Source organism: Talpa occidentalis, unplaced genomic scaffold (genome assembly GCF_014898055.3).
Source record: "Talpa occidentalis isolate TD23 unplaced genomic scaffold, MPIMG_talOcc4v2.1 talOcc4.18, whole genome shotgun sequence".
Classification (NCBI taxonomy): domain Eukaryota; kingdom Metazoa; phylum Chordata; class Mammalia; order Eulipotyphla; family Talpidae; genus Talpa; species Talpa occidentalis.
This window is the reverse complement of record NW_023601851.1, coordinates 13,485,905-13,505,011: the sequence shown is the minus strand read 5'-3', so window position 1 is coordinate 13,505,011 and position 19,107 is coordinate 13,485,905. Positions and strand designations below refer to the sequence as shown.

At 50.8% G+C, this 19,107-nt stretch overlaps 2 protein-coding genes across 2 annotated transcripts; both read right to left on the bottom strand.

Moving 5' to 3' along the window:
• Positions 1-571: 571 nt before the first annotated feature.
• LOC119250886 (olfactory receptor 14A16-like) lies at positions 572-1,516 on the bottom strand. Its single transcript, XM_037518466.1, has one exon. It carries the CDS (start codon positions 1,514-1,516, stop codon positions 572-574), a length of 945 nt encoding a protein of 314 aa, XP_037374363.1.
• Positions 1,517-6,501: 4,985 nt separating this feature from the next.
• LOC119250791 (olfactory receptor 14A16-like) lies at positions 6,502-15,389 on the bottom strand (the record flags this gene model as incomplete). Its single annotated transcript, XM_037518397.1, has 2 exons — positions 6,502-6,720; positions 14,712-15,389. Coding segments are annotated over 2 exons (897 nt in total), but the record flags the coding sequence as incomplete, so codon positions are not given.
• Positions 15,390-19,107: the final 3,718 nt, after the last annotated feature.

Sequence of the window (19,107 nt, the reverse complement as noted above, 5' to 3'; positions counted from 1 at the left end):
GAAGGTGTCAGCACAGAGACTGGTGGTCCCCAACTTGTTTACCTTAGGGGGAGGGGTCAGGGTCTGCACGAAACCAGTGGGCGACAGCTTGGTTTTCTTCTCAAGGGGAGGGGAGGCTGCAACAAATGGGAAAGACAAGCTGTTAATACTGTTAATGCTAGATAAGGGGGAAATGCAAGACATGGGGAAAAGACAAACTTGTTAACTGTATCACCAGGACTGGGGTCCCGTGACCATGTGCTCCCCAGGACAGACCCCTTACCACTGCTGGATTTCATGAAAATGTTGGGGATGTGTGAGTTCTAGAACATGCTTTCACATACCAGCCATAGCATTTAAAGAACAGAATTCATATAATGTTTGTCACATGGATGGATGTTTTGGAAATGACTGCACTATTTTAGGAAATAGAGATTTGAAGTATAGAAAAATGTTAAAATTTGCAAAGGAAATCTGTAATGAAACATCTTGTTTTACTTTAAAATGGTGACAGGTAATGGAGGGAAAATCTAAATAAATGAGGGGTCCATAAATGTAGATTGGGTAAATAATTAATGAAAACAATGATACCTCACATGCTGGTATACTGGCCCTTCATCAGTCTCCCCACAGCTGACTTCAAGGCCTGGTTCCTCAGACTGTATATGACGGGATTAAAGGTGGGGGCCACCACTGCATAGAACAAAGAAATGACAAGGTCAGACATTGATGGGGTCTCTGAGGTCGTCTTCAGATAAGCAAAGCTTCCAGTGGAGAGAAACAGCACCACAACCAGCAGGTGGGGAATGCAGGTGGAGTAGACTTTGGCCTTCCCTTCTGTGGATGGGATCTTCCTGACAGCAGAGAAGATGTGGACGTAGGAAATGATGATGAATATAAAACAACAGATACTCCAGACCACACCGATGAGAATGGGGTCAAGTTCGCTCATTATATTTTCTGAGCAGGAAATAGCCAATAACTGGGGGACGTCACAGAAGAACTGGTGGACAACGTTGGACCCACAGTAGGACAAGGAGAAGGTTCCAGCTGTGAACATCACAGCATAGAGACCACCACCCAGCCAGGACACAGTTGTCAGCTGCACACACGTGTCCCTGCTCATGAGGACCTCATAGTGCAGGGGGTGGCAGATGGTAGCATAACGGTCAAGGCTCATCACCGTGAGCAGGTGAAGCTCTGTACTTGCTGACATAACCATCATGAAGACCTGGAGGACACAGCCCAGTAAGGAGATGGAGCTGCTGTGCCTCAGAGAGTTGGCAATGGACTTGGGGACTGTGGTTGTGATGAGGCAGAGGTCTGAGAAGGACAGACTCCTCAGGAAGAAGTACATGGGGGTGTGGAGGTGCCGGTCCAGGGTGGTGATGAGGACAATGATCCCGTTCCCCAGCAGGGCGCACAGGTAGGCCAGGGAGAAGAGCAGTGGGTGCAAGAAGCCCATGGTCCCCTGGGTGGGGAACCCCAGGAGGACAAATTCTATCATGGTTGTAAGATTAGTCACCCCTGGAGTCATCATCTTTTTGAAAAAATAAAGAGGAAGAAAGTTTGTCAAATCTTCCAATATTGAACGTAAGTGCATTGTCAGCACAGGATAATGATTCAATCTATTTGGCTGGTAATCACTCCTTCTACGTCCCACGGATTCTAGTACCCTCATGTGCATGTGCTGCTGTGATCAAACTTTCATTTCCATCTCCTGTGAGGTGACGTGATTACACTGTCCAAACATGTCCTGAAAATTGGTGAAGTCTTGAAGATTTCCACTGACCCTACAGAACGTTAAGAATTACAGTGTCATACCTCTCAACAAACCTGACTGACTTCCCTCCCTACTGCCCCAGTCCTGCTGCTCCCCCTCCTGACAGGTCCCAGAGCCTACGCCCATCATACCTCCCAGAGGTTGTCCAGGGCACAGCCCCAGAGGACATGTGACCATGCCCAGCCCCTCCCCACCCTGGAGAGCCTGTCCCTGCTCCTCTAGCAAAGCCCTGGTTTGGGGAGGCCCCACAGGGATGGGTGTGTATGGAGGTGGGGTGTGTAGGTCCCCGTTCTCCTGCACCCCAGGACCCGAAACTGTCCTGGAACTGAATGATCTGTGCTCGACGTCACCGTGTGGCGTGCCCTGACGCCTCTTCTGTCAGATTCCTGCCCCTGTGGCCTCACTGCTGCCTCCTGGTCCATACCCTTGTCTCATCTCCCTGCCCCTGACTCCCCACATCTGAGGACCCAGAGACCATGCTTCGCTCAGAGTCTCCTCCTGGGTCACACCCACATGTCTCTCCTGCAGGATGGGTTCGTCCACCCCGGGTCCCTCCCGGCCCCTCTGTCCCCCTCAATCTCATGCACGTCTGTACAGGGAGGAGGCCGCTCCGGAGCTGTGTCGGAAGGTCTGTGCGTGTGGATGTCCTTGCCGGTCCCAGGGCCCCTGGTCCCCCGGGTGTGGGTTTGTTCCTCCCCCATGCCCGTGCGTGAGTGCGGATGCCTGGACACAGGGCAGCCCTGCCCACTCTCCTCCCCCCAATCTCACCCTCTCCCACCTCTGTTGGGTGACGCAGGGGCAGGCCCTGAGGAGGCAGGATTTTTAGGAGAATATGGTAATATAAAATTATTGTCAAACATTGGTGGGAATAATTCCCGGTATTTAACAAAACAAGGAAATAAATTAGGGTACTTAGTTGTTAATAATGTTGACATCCGTTGAGTGATTTATGTACAAATTTAAAATGATAAAATGACATTTGACATCAATCTCCTCCAGCCCCTGATTAAATTTTGTGACTTTATTTTACAATATTACCAACAATCCCTGAGTATGGAGTTGGGGAAAAATCCCAAGTTCATGTTCATAAACAGTCACACGTCCCTGCCAGCCTCACACTTGTGTCAGAGCCATTAAGTGGTCAACATTTTGCTGAAAATGTTATTGAGTATCTAGTTGACTTATATCCGTCATGATGTTTAGGACAGAATTGCTTAACATTCTGAATTTAATAATAAGTATTATTATTATTTTTAATTTCCTTCAGCATTTCTTCATTACAGTCTAATTCCGTTAATTGTTTTGTTTTGTTTAGTATCCAAAACACACTGATTGTGCTGGTGCTAAAATCCTAGGTATTAACATTAATCGTCACATCTCCCATAAATCAAAATCTTTTAATATGATCAATGTATTAAGTCAATACCATTGACCATCCTAAATTAAAAAAGAATGTTTTATCTCAATGAGTCTCGCGCAGGCTGACACGGCAGTGGGACATTGAGCAACGTGGGCAACTTCAGCATTAGTTGTTATAATTCAGAAAATGAATAGTTTACCTAGGGCACATTTTCAAGTCTAGAATTAAGCTTGAATTGAAAACTTCCAAGGGTGTGTGGATTCTCCCCTGCAAACGGCTGGGGCAGATACCTGCAGGCAGGGGATGAAGTTCCCACTGCCGTGTCGAGTCTCTGTCCTGAGGTTGTCCCCATGGCGGGACAGAGAGTGTCCGGCCTCTCACTTCATGGTCGGGGCTCGTGGGGAGCCTCTGAGCACTCACAGGATGGTCCACCCCATCCTGCACTGCCTCATGGACAGAGCAGGGCCTCAGGGCTGGGCTATTTGAGCTCTGGTGCTGGTGTCCACGTGTTGGACATGGTCCAGATTCTAGCCTTCAGGGACCTTCCTCTTGAGGGAAAGCGTGTGTTTAATTGACTGTGTTAATTGGAGCGTCCTGCAGTGTGTCTCAGTGAGTAATTATCACACTCGGTGTGCAGATGTGATGTTGTGTCTGGCTCATGCCTCTATGGATATGAATAGACAAATCCTCATGTGCAGGTTCCATTCCCCACCTGTTGTGTCCACCGCGGTGGGCACCATCAGTCATAACAGTGCTCTGAGTCCCTGTCTAGACAGCTGGACAGTCGCCCATCACCTGCCGTGTGCCCCTCACAGAGAGGCCCTGGGGATGCGCTTGAGGGGGATGTGGAAAGGCCTGAATGGGAGGGAAGTGACATGGAGAGAGGCAGGAGGGAGCCCAGGTAGGGGGAGTGGGCAGAAAGACAGTGGACGTCCAGCAGAAGTGAGTGACCATGGGGGTCACCAGCCCTCTGGGAAGAGAAACTTTACTAGTCTCTGAAATTGTGGATCCTGCAGTTCTTTTCCACCCCAGCCCCTGTCCCTCCACTTATATTAGACTTGTCCTTTTGTTGGGATAATTTGCTTCTAATATTTAGGAAATAGTATTTTAGGGTTTCTACTCATGGTGTCATATGCTTAGGTTTGCTGCATGACGATGGTGACGTCACACATGGAAACAGGCATTTATCTGCTTGTGTTTTCTCTTCTGTAGGGGGTGGGGCAGGACCTGCTTCACTCTGCTGCAAACTCATCCGTGTATTTGTCCCAGATGCGCAGACTCTACAGTGCAGACCACGCACACCTGTGTTCCCAGCAGCACCGTCCAACATTGCCGGCCCTGGCCCCAACTCAAGTGCCGGGGACAGAGGAGAGAATATATAATGTCTGTCCACACTCCATGGAATACCGCACGGCTATTAAAGAGGTGAACTAGTGTCCTTAGGGACCAAAGGTGGATGTTGAAGAGCGTATGCTAGTGAGATAAGTCAAAAAGTGAAAGATATTGGCTGGTCTCACCCATTTGTGGATTATAATATAAAAGTCAACAATTTAAAAATTATAGTGGCAAACAAGAAAAGGAAAAGTTGGACTAAGTGAAAAAAAATTCTCTTTACCGGTCAGAACAGGGGAGGAGAGTAGGTGTGTGGATGGAGGGGCCAGGCACTGCAGGGCATTTACTAGATTCTGAGTGGACACTGGTGCATGTGGGGGAGTGAAGAGTGACCCATGGTGAAAACAGTAAAAGTGAAAATGAGTGTCCAACTTGATGAGAACAAATAACAAATTAATGTGATGTTGGGATGAAACACTCATGGAAAGATCCTCACAGACACTCACTGGATTTGTTCAAGGAATAACAGAAAATGCATCAACAGGAATCTGACCAGGGAATGACATCATATCCCAAGGGGGTGGGGACTGTTATCTCATGTGTATTTTTTAAGATTTATTTATTTATACAAGCACTGGGTACAGTCAGAAGCGCGGGAGGGTGAGAAAATTCACCAGAGACAGAGCGGAGAGCAGAGCAGGCAGAAGGACCAAAGTACACTGCTGAGGGGAACAATGGGCAAGGCAGGAGAGGTCTGCTGTGCCATGTGGGTTTCTCCCTGGCTGGCTGGGACTCAAACCTGCACTGCAGAGGCTGTGCACAGCTTCAGAGTGCGGCGCTCAACCCGATGCCCCACCAGAGAGGCCTTGTGCTCTCATGCTATCAATGAAACGAATATTACTGTGAGTGATTTTCTAGCGCAGGTTTCATTCTGAAATTTGAATGGATGAGTCATGTCTGGTGATTAACTACATTTTATTATCACAAATAGTTTCATGGATAAAATGTGCTCATCGGTCAGGAGAGTTTGGAGACCCAGTGACCTGCTCTGGAGAGGAAGAACTTCACCCCAGCTCACGTTCTCACTGTTAGGGAACAATGTGAGATCAACTGGCATGCAATGCAGATGTAGGATTATTTGAAAAAAAATAGCAAATATTGTCAAGCTTTAGTTTGCATAATGTTTTACATAATAAAAATTAATATAGTTCCCAAGTGGAAGAAAAGTGATCTAAAGTGTAATCTACACAATAATTGAGAAGAAGACCTGGTAGAGGATGAAGATACTGTTGGGAAAACTAAGGAAACTAAAAATAAATTCAACAATTAAAATGTATAAACTTTTAAGTAGAAATGTAGTTCTTCAAAGATAATTCATAAAACTACTTTTGAAAACACCACATTGAGGGGGTGCAGTCACGTTGGCATCCAAACAGACATCACAGAAATTAACATTCCATCCATTCCAGGTTTCACTCATAGATTCCTACTAACCAAGGAAGTGTCCATCCTTCCACCTCTGGCAGAGTCAGGTGGCAGTTCCCTTTGTCCTTTGAGAAGCTAAAGGAACTTCTCCTAGAGGAAGACACCCCATGAGGAATCGTGAAGGACGGGGGGCCCCACTCAACCTCTCCCCTGCCATCAACCAGGAAAAGGTCCATGGTGGAGACACACACAGGCTGTGGGAACCGAGACCCAGGACTGGGTCCTGTGACCATGTGGTCCTGACAGACCAATTTACCACTGCTCACGTTATGTAAATGGTGGTGAATGTGAGTTCTAGAACATTCTTTCTACACCAAATACAAGTTTTTAACCACTAGCTGGATTCAGTTTATGAACATTACACAGGGAGGGCTTGGGGGAAGGATGTAGCAATTTAGGAAACAGGAGTCTAGTGAGGATTATGATAATATGAATTTGTGACAAGGGGATAATCCTAATTCAAGAAATTGATGCTTATAAATGATGACATGTAAGAGTTAGAGGAGAAAACATGAACAAATGAGGGGTTATAATTGTAGATTGTGATATCTCACATCTTGGAGTACTGGCCCTTCATCAGTCTCCCCACAGCCGACTTCATGGCTCGGTTCCTCAGACTGTATATGACGAGATTAAAGGTGGGGGGCACCAACGTGTAGAGCATAGAAATGACAAGGTCAGACACAGATGGGGTCCCTGATGTCGGCTTCAAATAAGCAAAGCATGCAGTGGAGAGAAACAGCACCACAACCAGCAGGTGGGGAAGGCAGGTGGAGTAGGCCTTGGCCTTCCCTTCTGTGGATGGAATCTTCCTGACAGCAGAGAAGATGTGGATGTAGGAAATGATGATGAAAATGAAATAGCAAGTTACAAACACCATATCAATGAGCATGGGGTCAAGTTCATTCATTAAATTTCCTTAGCAGGAAATAGCCAATAACTGGGGGACATCACAGAATAACTGGTGGACAACGTTGGACCCACAGTAGGACAAGGAGAAGGTTCCAGCTGTGTTCATCACAGCATGGAGACCCCCACCAAGCCAGGACACAGCTGTCAGCTGCACTCACCTGTCCCTGCTCATGAGGATGTCATAGTGCAGGGGTGGCAGATGGCGGCATAGCGGTCAAGGCTCATCACCGTGAGCAGGTACATCTCTGTAGCTGCTGACATAACCATTGTGAAGACCTGGAGGACACAGCCCGGGAAGGAGATGGAGCTACAGTGCCTCAGAGAGTTGGCAATGGACATAGGGACCGTGGCTGAGTTGAGGCAGAGTTCCGAGAAGGACAGACACCTTTGGAAGAAGTACATGGGGGTGTGGAGGTGACGGTCCAGGGTGGTAATGAGGATGATGAGCCCATTCCCCAGCAGGGCGCACAGGTAGACCAGGGAGAATAGCAGCGGGTGCAAGAAACCCATGGTCCCCTGGGTGGGAAAACCCAGGAGGACAAATTCTGTCATGGCCGTGAGATTGGTCACCCCTGGAGCCGTCATCTGAATTGAGAACAGAGAAGGAAAGTGAATGTCAAAATTAAAACATGGAACATCTCTGTTATCATAACAGAGTAATGATTCAATCTATTTTCTTCTAATTATACCTTCTAGCTCCTACTGAGTCAAAAATCATCATCTGCCTAAACTTCAATATTCAGCCCATTTATTTCCAATTCATGTGAATGTGGCATTATTACATTTTCCACAGAAGACCTGAAAATTGGTGTAAACTGAAAATTTCTGTTATCCCCTACAAATCTTGAAAAAATTAGCATCTCATATCTGTCAACAAACTCAGCTGACACCCCTCCCTACTGCCGCAGGCCTGCTGCTCCCCGTCCTGCCAGGCCCCAGAGTCTATGCCCAGCACACCTCCCAGAGGTTGTCCAGGGCACAGCCTCAGAGGACACGTGACCATGCCCAGCTCCTCCCCACCCTGGAGAGCCTGTCCCTGCTCCTCCAGCACAGCCCTGGTCTGGGGAGGCCCCACAGGGACAGGTGTGCAGGGAGGTGGGGTGTGCGGGTCCCCGTTTTCTTGCTCCCCAGGACACGACACTCTCCTGGAACTGAATTATCTGTGCTCGGCGTCCCCGTGTGGCATGCCCTGACGCCTCCTCTGTCAGATTCCTGCCCCTGTGGCCTCACTGCTGCCTCCTGCTCTGTCCCCTCATCTCCTCAACTCCCTGCCTCTGACTCCCCACATCTGAGGACCCAGAGACCACGTTTCCCGCAGTCTCCTCCTGGGTCACCCCTACATGTCCCTCCTGAAGGATGGGCTCGTCCCCCCCAGGTCCCTCTCGGCCCCTCTGTCCCCCTCAGACTCAGGCACGTCTGTGCAGGGAGGAGGCCGCTCCGGGGATGAGCCAAATGGTCTGTGCATGTGGCTGTCCCTGCCGGTCCCATGGCCCCGGGTCCCCCGGGTGCGGGTTTGTTCCTCCCTCCAGGCCCGTGCGTGAGCGGGGACATCTGGACACGGGGCAGCCCTGCCTGCTCTCCTCCCCCCAATCTCACCCTCTCCCCGTTCTGTGCGGTGACACGGGCCGGCCCTGGGTAGGGCAGGAATTTTTGGAGAGTATAGTAATATAAAATAATTGCAGCACATTGGTGGGGATAACTCCCAAAATTTCATAAAAACAAGAAAATAAATCAGTGTCCGTGGAGGTAAAGAAATGGTGTACCTGGTTGTTAATAATGTTGACATTTGTTGTGTGACTTTAAATACCTATTAAAATGGATTAAATAACTTGACATCCACCTCTTCCAGCCCCTGTTTATACTGCGACTTTATGTTACAACATCACTAACAGTCCCCGAGTGAGGGTGCTGGGGAAATATCCCAAGTTCTCATCAGTAAATAGTCATATGTCCCCACCAGCCTCATGTTCGTGTCAGAGCCATGACGGAGTCAACATATTTCTGTAAGAGTTACTGATTTTCTACTTGACTCATTTTTGTCATAATGTTTGGGACAAAAAGGCATAATGTTCCGCATTTAAACAACTAGTTTTTTTTTTAATTTTGCCTGGAATTTCTTCATTACAATCTAATCCCACTGATTGCTTTGATTTTATTCAGTGCCCAGAACCCACCAAGTGTGCTGAAGCTACATCCCAGGTCTGAAACAACAATCGTCACATCTCCAATAACCAAAGCCTATGATGAATGTATTAAAAGTCAATATCTTTGAACATTTTTAATTACAAGAGAAGATGTTTTCTCTCCCTGAGCCTCACCCAGGCTGACAGGGCAGTGGGACATGACGACTGGGCCCGGTCAGCATCAGTTGTCATGATTTACAAAGTGAATAGTTTAACACATTCTCAAGTCTAAAAATGAAGCTTGAAATCTAAAAGTTTTCAAGTGTGAGTGGATGCTCCCCTAATATACCTGCAGTCTGGGAGGAAGTTCCCGCTGCCGTGTCTGGTCTCTCTCCTGAGGTTGTCCCCATGGCAGGGCAGAGGGCGTCCCGGCCTCTCACTCCATGGACGGGACTCGTGGGGAGCCTCTGAACACTCACAGGATTTCGCACCCCATCCTGCGCCGCCTCATGGGCAGAGCAGGGCCTCAGTGCTGGGCTATTTGAGCTCAGGAGCTGTTATCCGCGGGCAGGACACTGTCCAAGATCCATCCATCAAGTGACTTTACTCCAGAGGGACAAGTGCCTTTGTTCAGGTCACTGTCATGGTCTTAATTGGCGTCATCTTGTGGCTCATCCCAGTGATCATTAGTGCCCTGAGTGTGTCAGAGGCCATTTCCTTAGTTTTCACACCTGTTAGGACAGGACCTGTCCCCCCTCAGGCCCATCACCCCCCTGACCTCCACGGAGACCGGGTTGGCCCCATGGTCAGAGCCAGGATCAGCCCGGCCACAGGGAGCGGGAAAGTGGCCGCCACCCCCGTGCACCCTCCTGGGCCTGGCAGGTATTGGGGCGGGAGGGGCCGATTGGGGGACAGGGTGAGCAGGACAATGAGCAGACACACCGGACCTGGCGGAGATGGGGCAAAGACTGGATCCCCTGAAGCGCGAGTTGTTGGTGCCGCAGCTACTCTCCCTGTCCTAACGCTCCTGCCAGCCCCTCTAGTGCCTGGAGTCTGACTTGCTGCTGACCTCGCGAGAACATCGCCTTCACGTGGACATTCCTGCCCGGGTGAGCGTGGGGTGGACATGGCTGGGCTGGGGTCCCCTGGGGGACGGAGCTCTGGGTCTGCCTGTGCCACCCAGGCCGCCGCCTCGGCCGCCCTAGCCAGGCCAGCAGCCGGGGAATCGTGGTCAGCCACTGGGAGGGGAGGACAGGACTCAGGGGACACTGAGGAATCTGCATGCAAGGAGCCTCCTCCACACAGGTGGCCGGCAGGAGGTCACTCGCCAGCATCAGAGCCAACCTGACAGTGGTCAGTGGAGAGCTCTCCACACCTGGGATAGCTGTGTGGCCCCTGAGGCCGGGGGAGGGACACAAAGTGACTGAAGACCGTTTCCTCCCTTGATGGGAAGTGACCACTTCATGTGGGTCTCGGCTGAGCCCGCGGGACAGGAGGACACACAGGACAGTTCCAGAAATCCCCAAAGGGCTCTTTGAGGCGGAGGCGGCCCCGAGGAAAGGAACTGGGGTCAGGCAGTATCTGCTCGGAGCCCGGGACTGGCCGAGTCCGGGATGAGGGATCACATGCTGCCCAGCAGGGACAGACCATGGCCACAGACGGGAGGACGCCTGGCGCTTCACCCAACTCTGGGGATCCCTGTGGGTGCCGTTTAGGGGGACAGGCCCTGCACCCCATCTGCCCGCTCGTGTACCCACATATTCCCCTGCCTTGGCCTTGCAGACAACACATGCCTACCCCTGGGGCATCCTGCCTCTCAGCACTGTGACCACACATGCTCTGGATGTTTTAGACCACCCAGGAGACGACACTCACTTCCTCCTGTGCTGCCTGCGTAGTAGGGACAGGCAGGTCAGTACTGGGTGGGGAGTCCTTTATGTCTCAGGGAGACGGTCGTGGGGGGCTGGAGGGGCTGGGGTGCTGCTCACGCGGGTTGTGGGGGATCCCGCGTCCTCACATAAACTCTTCTGGTAGAAACGCGTCAACCCATGAAGGGAATGGTCAGTCCTTCCTGCTCACCCCGGCTGAGAAAAGCTTCTCAGCCCAGGAGCACATTCCCCACATTTAATCTCTCCGGACACAGACTCGAGTCTTTCCACCGTGTGGACCCCGGTATCCAGCATCCTCTGAGGGAAGGGGACATGGTGGAAAGTGTGGGCTGAGTGTGAGGAGCTGAAGCGTCGTCACTGGCAGCTCTCAGAAGTCCCAGGAAGCAGCAGGACAGTGTCCGCCCAGCTTATTAGACGTTGAGGGTGAATAATGACATGAACACGCCCTGGACTCCACTGGCCCCGCAGGATGAGCCCATCCCTGATGGGAACAAACACATCCAAGTGGTGGTCAGGACACGCCAGCAAGCCAGCGCCCAGAGGCCGGCAGGGGTGTTGCCTTGAGTTCGGAGCGTGGGTGGGCAGCCTCCGGCCCCCAAGGCTCGCCTGTGTCTCCACGGGGCATCGTGATTGTGAGCATCGCGCGGTCACCTTTGACCAGGGACCGTCCACACTGACTGACGGTGGCCCTGGTTTCCTCCTGGAGCCGAGCCCCCCAAGAAAGAACACCCCCTTACCTCCTGCTCAGCAGGCAGGGTCAGCGCTCGGGCGGGGTGTCCTATATGGGCTCAGGGAGAAGGGGGCAAGGGTTGGGGAACTGCTCGAGAGTGTTGTGAGAAACTGTGAGGTCACTGAGACTGTTGTTGTGTCTCGGCCAATGAGGGAATGTCTGTCCTTCCCGCCCGTCCCGGCTGAGCAGCGTCCAGTCCAGGGTGCCCCCCTCAAGTGAGTTGCAGAAAACAGACTCAGGTGCTCTGTCTGCCCTGCATGCCTCTAAGGGGGACAGCAGGACAGTGAGTGGGATGGATGAAAAGGATCAATTTGAAATAGTCAGAGGCCGCAGGGAGTCACCTGACAATATTAATTTAGTATACTTAGATTATATCAATAATGAAATCTAAAAGACGCATCAGGAATCCAGGAGATATTATGCAACACGTGCCGGTATCTATGACTCTCTCAGGGATGTTCAAGTGGCTTCAGGTGTGAGGCAGGTGGATGGGCTCAGTAGCGTGTATGGTTTCAACCTGAATAAAAAGTGTGAGAGGCTGCGGCCTCCTCAACTCCCCGTTGGAAATGTCTCTGGGGGTCTGAGGTTGGATTGGGGTGTCTCTGTTGCTAGGTTTTTAGGTTTTGTGTACTTTGAACACTCGCCCTTGTCAGGTGTGTGATGTGCACAATTTTCTCCCAGTGCAGGTGCCCATTTTGAGGATGGCTTTTCTGAGGTACAGAAGCTCTCTAGTGTGTGTGGGGGGGTACTTGTTCCTATGTGCTATTCTTCCCTGGTCCTTGGTGTGTGTCCCCAAGCTCATCTGTGGGGTGAATGTGCAGTGGGCAGCACCTGTGTGTTCCTTCTGGTATTTTAAGGGTTTGTCTAATGCAAATTTTTAACCCATTCCAAATTGTTCTAATAATAAGGAAAATAGAAATCTAAACTTTTGTTACCTGTGAGAAGGGACCAATCCAGAGACTGGACACAGCAAAAAGGTGGGGGAGGAGAGAAAAGGCCTCTCAACTCTCCTGGGAATGGCAAGGAAACATCTTCAGACACTAACAACAGGACAACCACAGGATAGAGCAACCTCATCCGGGTATTTGTCCCAGATGCGCAGACTCTTCAGTGCAGACCACACACACCTTTGTTCCCAGCAGCACCGTCCACCATTGCCAGCCGTGGCCCCAACCCAAGTGCCGTGGACAGAAGAGAGAATAAAGAATGTGGATTCACACTTAATGGAATACTATACAGATATTAAAAAGGTGAACTTAGAGACCAAAGTGGACGTTGGAGAGCGTATGCTAGCGAGGTAAGTCAAAAAGTGAAAGATATTCACTGGTCTCATGCATCTGTGGATTATAATATAAAAAGTCAATAATTAAAAAAATTTATAGTGGCAAACAGCAAAAGGAAATGTTCGACTGAGTACAAAAATTTGCTCATTATGAGACAGAACAGGGGAGGAGAGTAGGAGTGTGGACGGAGGGGGCAGACACTGCAGGGCATTTAGTAGATTCTGAGTGGACACTGGTACATGTGGGAGTGAAGAGTGACCCACGGTGAAAACAGTAAAAAGTCTAAATGAGTGTCCTCCTTGATGAGAACAAATAACAAATTAACGTGATGTTGGGATGAAATACTCATGGTAAATATCCCTTGTCACAGACACTCACTGGATTTGTTCAAGGAAAAGCAGAAAATACATCCACAGGAATCTTACCAGGGAATAACGTCATATCCCGAGGGGGTGGGGACTGTGCACTCATGCTATCACTGAAATGACTATTACTTTGCGTGATTTTTTAGCGCAGGTTTCATTCTGAAATTTGAATGGACAAGTCATGTCTTGTGATTAACTACATTTTATTATCATAAATGTTTTCATGGACAAAATATGGAGACACAGGAGAGTTTGGGGACACAGTGACCTGCTCCCGGAGAGGAGGAACGTCACCCCCAGCTCACATTCTCATTGTTAGGAAAACAAGAGTGATATCTTCCGAAGTGCAGTGCAGATGTGTTGAATTACATTAAAAACTGCAAATATGCCATGATTTAGTTTGCATAACAAAATAATAACACAGTTCCCAAGTGGAAGAAAAGTGAACTGAAGTTTAATCTACAAGAAGTTGGAGAAGACCTGGTAGAGGATCAAGAAACAATCTGGAAAAGTAAGGGAACCTAAAAATCAACACATAGACAAGTTACGCGTTATAAACTTTTAAGGAGAAACACAGTTCTTCAAAGATAATTCATCTAACTTTACTTTTGAAAACACCACATTGAGGGGGTGCAGTCACGTTGGCATCCAAACAGGCATCACAGAAATTAACATTCCATCCATTCCAGTTTTCACTCATAGATTCCTACTAACCAAGGGAGTGTCCATCCTTCCACCTCTGGCAGATCAGGTGGGGTTTCCCTTTGTCCTTTGAGCAGCAACAGGAAATTCTCCTAGAGGAAGACGCTCCATGAGGAATCCTGAGGGAAAGGGGTCCACTCAACCTCTCCCCTGCCATCAACGAGACCAAGGCCCTCGGTGGAGACACACGCAGGCTGTGGGAACCGAGAGCCAGGACAGGGTCCCGTGGCCATGTGGTCCTGAGGACCGACCCTGTTATGTAAATGTTGGTGAATGTGAGTTCTAGAACATTCTTTCTACACCAAATACAAGTTTATAAACACGAGCTAGATTCAGTTTATGAACATCACACAGGGAGGGTTTGGGGGAATGATAGCAGCAATTTAGGAAACAGGAGTATAGGGAGGATTACAAGAATATGAATTTGTGACAAGGGAATAATCCTAATGCGAAATCTATGCTTATAAGTGATGACATGTAAGAGTTAGGGGGGCAAAGCTGAATTAATGAGGGTTTATAATTGCAGATTGTGATATCTCACATTTTACAGTATTGGCCCTTCATCAGTCTCCCCACAGCCAACTTCAAGGTTGGTTCCTCAGACTGTAGATGAAGGGATTAAAGGTGGGGGACACCATCGTGTAGAACATAGAAATGACCATGTCAGAGATGGACGGGGTCCCTGAGGTCGGCTTCAGATAATAAAAAGCATCCAGTGGAGACAAACAGCACCACAACCAGCAGGTGGGGAAGGCAGGTGGAGTAGACTTTGGCCTTCCCTTCTGTGGGTGGGATCTTCCTGACAACAGAGAAGATGTGGACATAGGAAACGATGATGAAAATGAAACAGCAGATAATCAATACCACACTAATGAGAATGGGGACAAATTTGTTCATAAAATTTCCTGAGCAGGAAATAGCCAATAACTGGGGGATGTCACAGAAAAACTGGTGGACTACTTTGGACCCACAGTAGGACAAGGAGAAGGTTCCAGCTGTTAGCATCACAGCATAGAGACCCCCACCCAGCCAGGACACAGCTGTCAGCTGCACACACCTGTCCCTGCTCATGAGGACCTCATAGTGCAGGGGGTGGCAGATGGCAGCATAGCAATCAAGGCTCATCACCGTGAGGAGGTTCATCTCTCCACCTGCTGAAAGAATCAGCATAAAGACCTGGGAGACACATCCCAGGAAGGAGATGGAGCTGTGGTGCCTTAGAGAGTTGGCAAAGGACTTGGGAACCATGGTTGAGATGAGGCAGAGAACCAAGAAGGACAGGCCCCTCAGGAAGAAGTACATGGGGGTGTGGAGGTGCCGGTCCAGGGTGGTGATGAGGGCGATGAGTCCATTCCCCAGCAGGGCGCACAGGTAGACCAGGGAAAAGAGCAGTGGGTGCAAGAATCCCATGGTCCCCTGGGTGGGGAACCCAGGGAGGACGAATTCTGTCACGGCCGTGTGTTTGGTCACCCCTGGGGCCGTCATCTGTATAAAAGAGGAAAGAGCAACAAAGTCTTAATTCTTCCATTACTGAAAATGGAATGGGTTTCAATGCAAGATAACAACTTAATGTATTTCCTACATGATTATACCCTCCAGTTCTATGGACACTGATATCATCTATGTCTGCTGTTTCATTCAACCCATTTATTACCACCTCATGTGAATATGTCATTATTACACTCTCCACATAAGTCCTGAAAATTGATAAAAATGAAAATTTCAACTGTCCCCTACAACACTTGAACAATTACAAGCTCATATCTGTCAAAAAAGTCAATAGACAAAGCTCCCCCACAACCCCCCAGGTCCGTGGCTCCCCCTCCTAACAGGCCTCAGCATCTCCGCCCAGCACACCTCCCAGAGGTTGTCCAGGGCATAGCCCCAGAGGACACTTGACCATGGCCAGCTCCTCTCCACGCTAGAGAGACTGTCCCTGCTCCTCCAGCACAGCCCTGGTCTGGGGAGTCCCCACAGGGACGGGTGTACAGGGAGGTGGGGTGTGAGGGTCCCCATTTTCCTGCTCCCTAGGACCCGACACTGTCCTGGAACTGAATGATCTGGGCTTGGCGTCCCTGTGCAGCATGTCCTGAAGCCTCCTCTGTCAGATTCCTGCACCTGAGGCCTCAGTGCTGCCTCCTGGTCCGTCCTCTCATCTCCTCATCTCCCTGCCCCTGACTCCCCACATCTGAGGACCCATAGACCACGTTTCCCCCAGAGTCTCCTCCTGGGTCACACCCACACGTCCCACCTGCAGGATGGGCTCATCCACCCTGGGTCCCTTCCGGCCCCTCTGTCCCCCTCAGACGCATGCACGTCTATGCAGGAAGGAGGCTGCTCCGGGGCTGAGCCGGACGGTCTGTGTGTGTGGCTGTCCCTGCTGGTCCCAGGGCCCCGGGTCCCCCGGGTTCAGGATTTTTCCTCCCCCAGGCCTGTGAGTGAGTGGGGACATCTGGACACGGGGCAGCCCTGCCCTCTCTCTGCCCCCAATCTCACCCTCTCCCCCCTCTGTGGGGTGACGCAGGGACAGGCCTTGGGGAGGCAGGATTTTTAGGAGAATATTGTAATATGAAATTATTGCCACACATTGGTGGGAATAATTCCAGAAATTTCATGAAAATACGAAAATAATTGAGGGTACTTGGTGGTGAAACATGTTAACAGCTGTCGCGTGAGTTTAAATACATCTTTAAAATGGATAAAATTATGTGACATATCTCCTCCAGGCCTTGTGTAAATACTGTGACTCATTTTACAATTACACAGACAATCCCTGAGTGTGGAGTTGGAGAAAAATCCCAAGTTCATGTCCACAAATAGACAGATGTAGGCTCCACCATCATGTTGGTGCCAGAGCCTTTAAGATGTCAACGTGTTGCTGACAAGTTACTGAATTTCTACCTGACTCATATCTGTCATCATGTTCAGGAGGAAAGGCATAACATTCTGATTTGAACAATAAGTGTAATTTTTAATTCCCTCTGGAATGTCTTCCTCACCATCCAATTCTATTGATTGCTGCAATTTTATTCAGCGCCCAGAACCCACTGAGTGTGCTGGTGCTCATGCCAGGTGTGCGGCTGAAATTGTCACGTCTCCCAGAAGTCACAATCTTCTAATATGCTCAATGCATCAAAAGTCAATATTGTAAATTACAAGAGAATGTGTTTTCTCTCACCGAATCTCACCCAGGCTGACAGGGCAGTGGGACATGACGACTTGGACCCCGTCAGCATCAGTTGTCATGATTTACAAAGTGAATAGTTTATCTGCGGCACATTCTCCAGTCTAAAAGGAGGCGTGACATCTGAAAACCCTTAAGTGTGAGTGGATTCTCCCCTGCAAACGGCTGGGGCAGACTCCTGCAGTCTGGCGGGAAGTTCCTGCTGCTGTGTCGAGTCTCTCTCCTGAGGTTGTCCCTGTGGCAGGACAGAGGGCGTCCCGGCCTCTCACTCCATGGTGAGGGCTCGTGGGGAGCCTCTGAGCACTCACAGGATGTGACACCCCGTCCTGCACCGCCTCATGGACAGAACAGGGCCTCAGGTCTGGGCTATTTGAGCTCTGGAGCTGGCATCCGCGTGTTGGACACTGTCTAAGATCCATCCATCAAGTGACTTTACTCCAGAGGAACAAGCGCCCTTGTTCAGGTCACTGTCTTAATTGGCGTAGTCTTGTGGCGCATCCCAGTGATCGTTAGTGCCCTGAGTCTGTCAGAGGCAATTTCCTTAGTTTTTACCCCTATGTGGCCAGGACCTGGTCCTCCCTCAGGCCCATCACCCCCTGAACTCCGCGGGGACCGGGGTGGCCCCATGGTCAGAGCTAGAATGAGCCCGGCCACAGGGAGCATGAAAGTCACCACCACCCCCAAGCGCCCTCCTGGGCCTGGCAGGTGTTGGGTGATGTGCTGGCGGGGCGGGAGGGGCCGAGTGGGGGGCAGGGTGAGCGGGACAATGAGCAGACACCCCGGACCTGGCGGAGATGGGGCAAAGGCTGGATCCCCTGAAGTGCGAGTTGTTGGCGCCGCAACAAGATCCATGTCCTGACGCTCCTGCCGGCCCCTCTAGTGCCTGAGAGTCTGACTTGCTGCTGACCTAGCGAGGATGTTGCATTCACATGAACAATTCAGGTCCCACGTTGGGGTGGATATGGCCAGGCTGGGGTCCCATGGGGGGCCAAAGGAGGGCGAGGCGGGGATCCGGGGGTCCATGTCCCCCTGTGCATCCAGGCCGCCACCTCAGCTGTCCATGCCTGGGCCAGCAGCCGGAGGGACCCATGGGCAGCCGTGTGGAGGGAGGACAGGGCTCAGGGTCACTGAGGAATGCAGATTGCAAGCAGCCTCCTCCAAACGAGGGGCCGGCGGGAATCTCTCTCTGGCATTGGAGCCAACCGGAAAGTGGTCAGCATGGAGCTGGCCGCCCAGGTTAGCTGCCCATGCAGGAGGGACCCAGAGTGACCAAAGTCTGTTTCCTCCCCTGATGGGAAGTGACCCCTTCATGTGTGGTCCCGGCTGGGCCTGCGGGACAAGAGGACACAAAGGACAAGTCCCTGAACCTCCCCGATGGTGTTCACCTTTGACTGAAATGTGCATGTTTGTGCCCAAAGGGCTCTGCGAGGTGGACGTGGCCCCAAGGACAGCGTGGGAGCCGGGGTGGGGGTCATGGGACATCCAATCAAAGCCTGGTGCTGGCCGAGGCCAGGGTAAGGGACATGCACTGCACAGCATGGATGGGCCGTGGCCGCAGACAGGAGGGTGCCTGGCACTTCACCCAACTCCAGGGATCCCCACGGGCACCTTTAGTGGTACAGACACTGCGGGCCCGTTCGCCTACCGGTGTTCCTTTATGACCTCCCTTGTCCTCACTGTCAACACATGTCCAGCCCAGGGGAATCCTGCCTCTGGGCACTGTGACCCCCGATGCTCTGGATCACCGAGACCACCTGGGAGTCGACATCCACTTCCTCCTGCTCTGCCTGCGTGGTAGGGGCAGGCAGGGTCAGCACCAGGCAGAGTGTTCTCTTAGCCTCAGGGCGAAGGTCATTGGGGGCTGGAGGGGCTGGGGTGCTGTTCACAGGGGTCGGGGGGAATCCTGCATCCTCACTTGAACTCTTCTGGTTGAAACTCCTCAGCCCATGAAGAGAATGGTCAGTCCTTCCTGCTCACCCT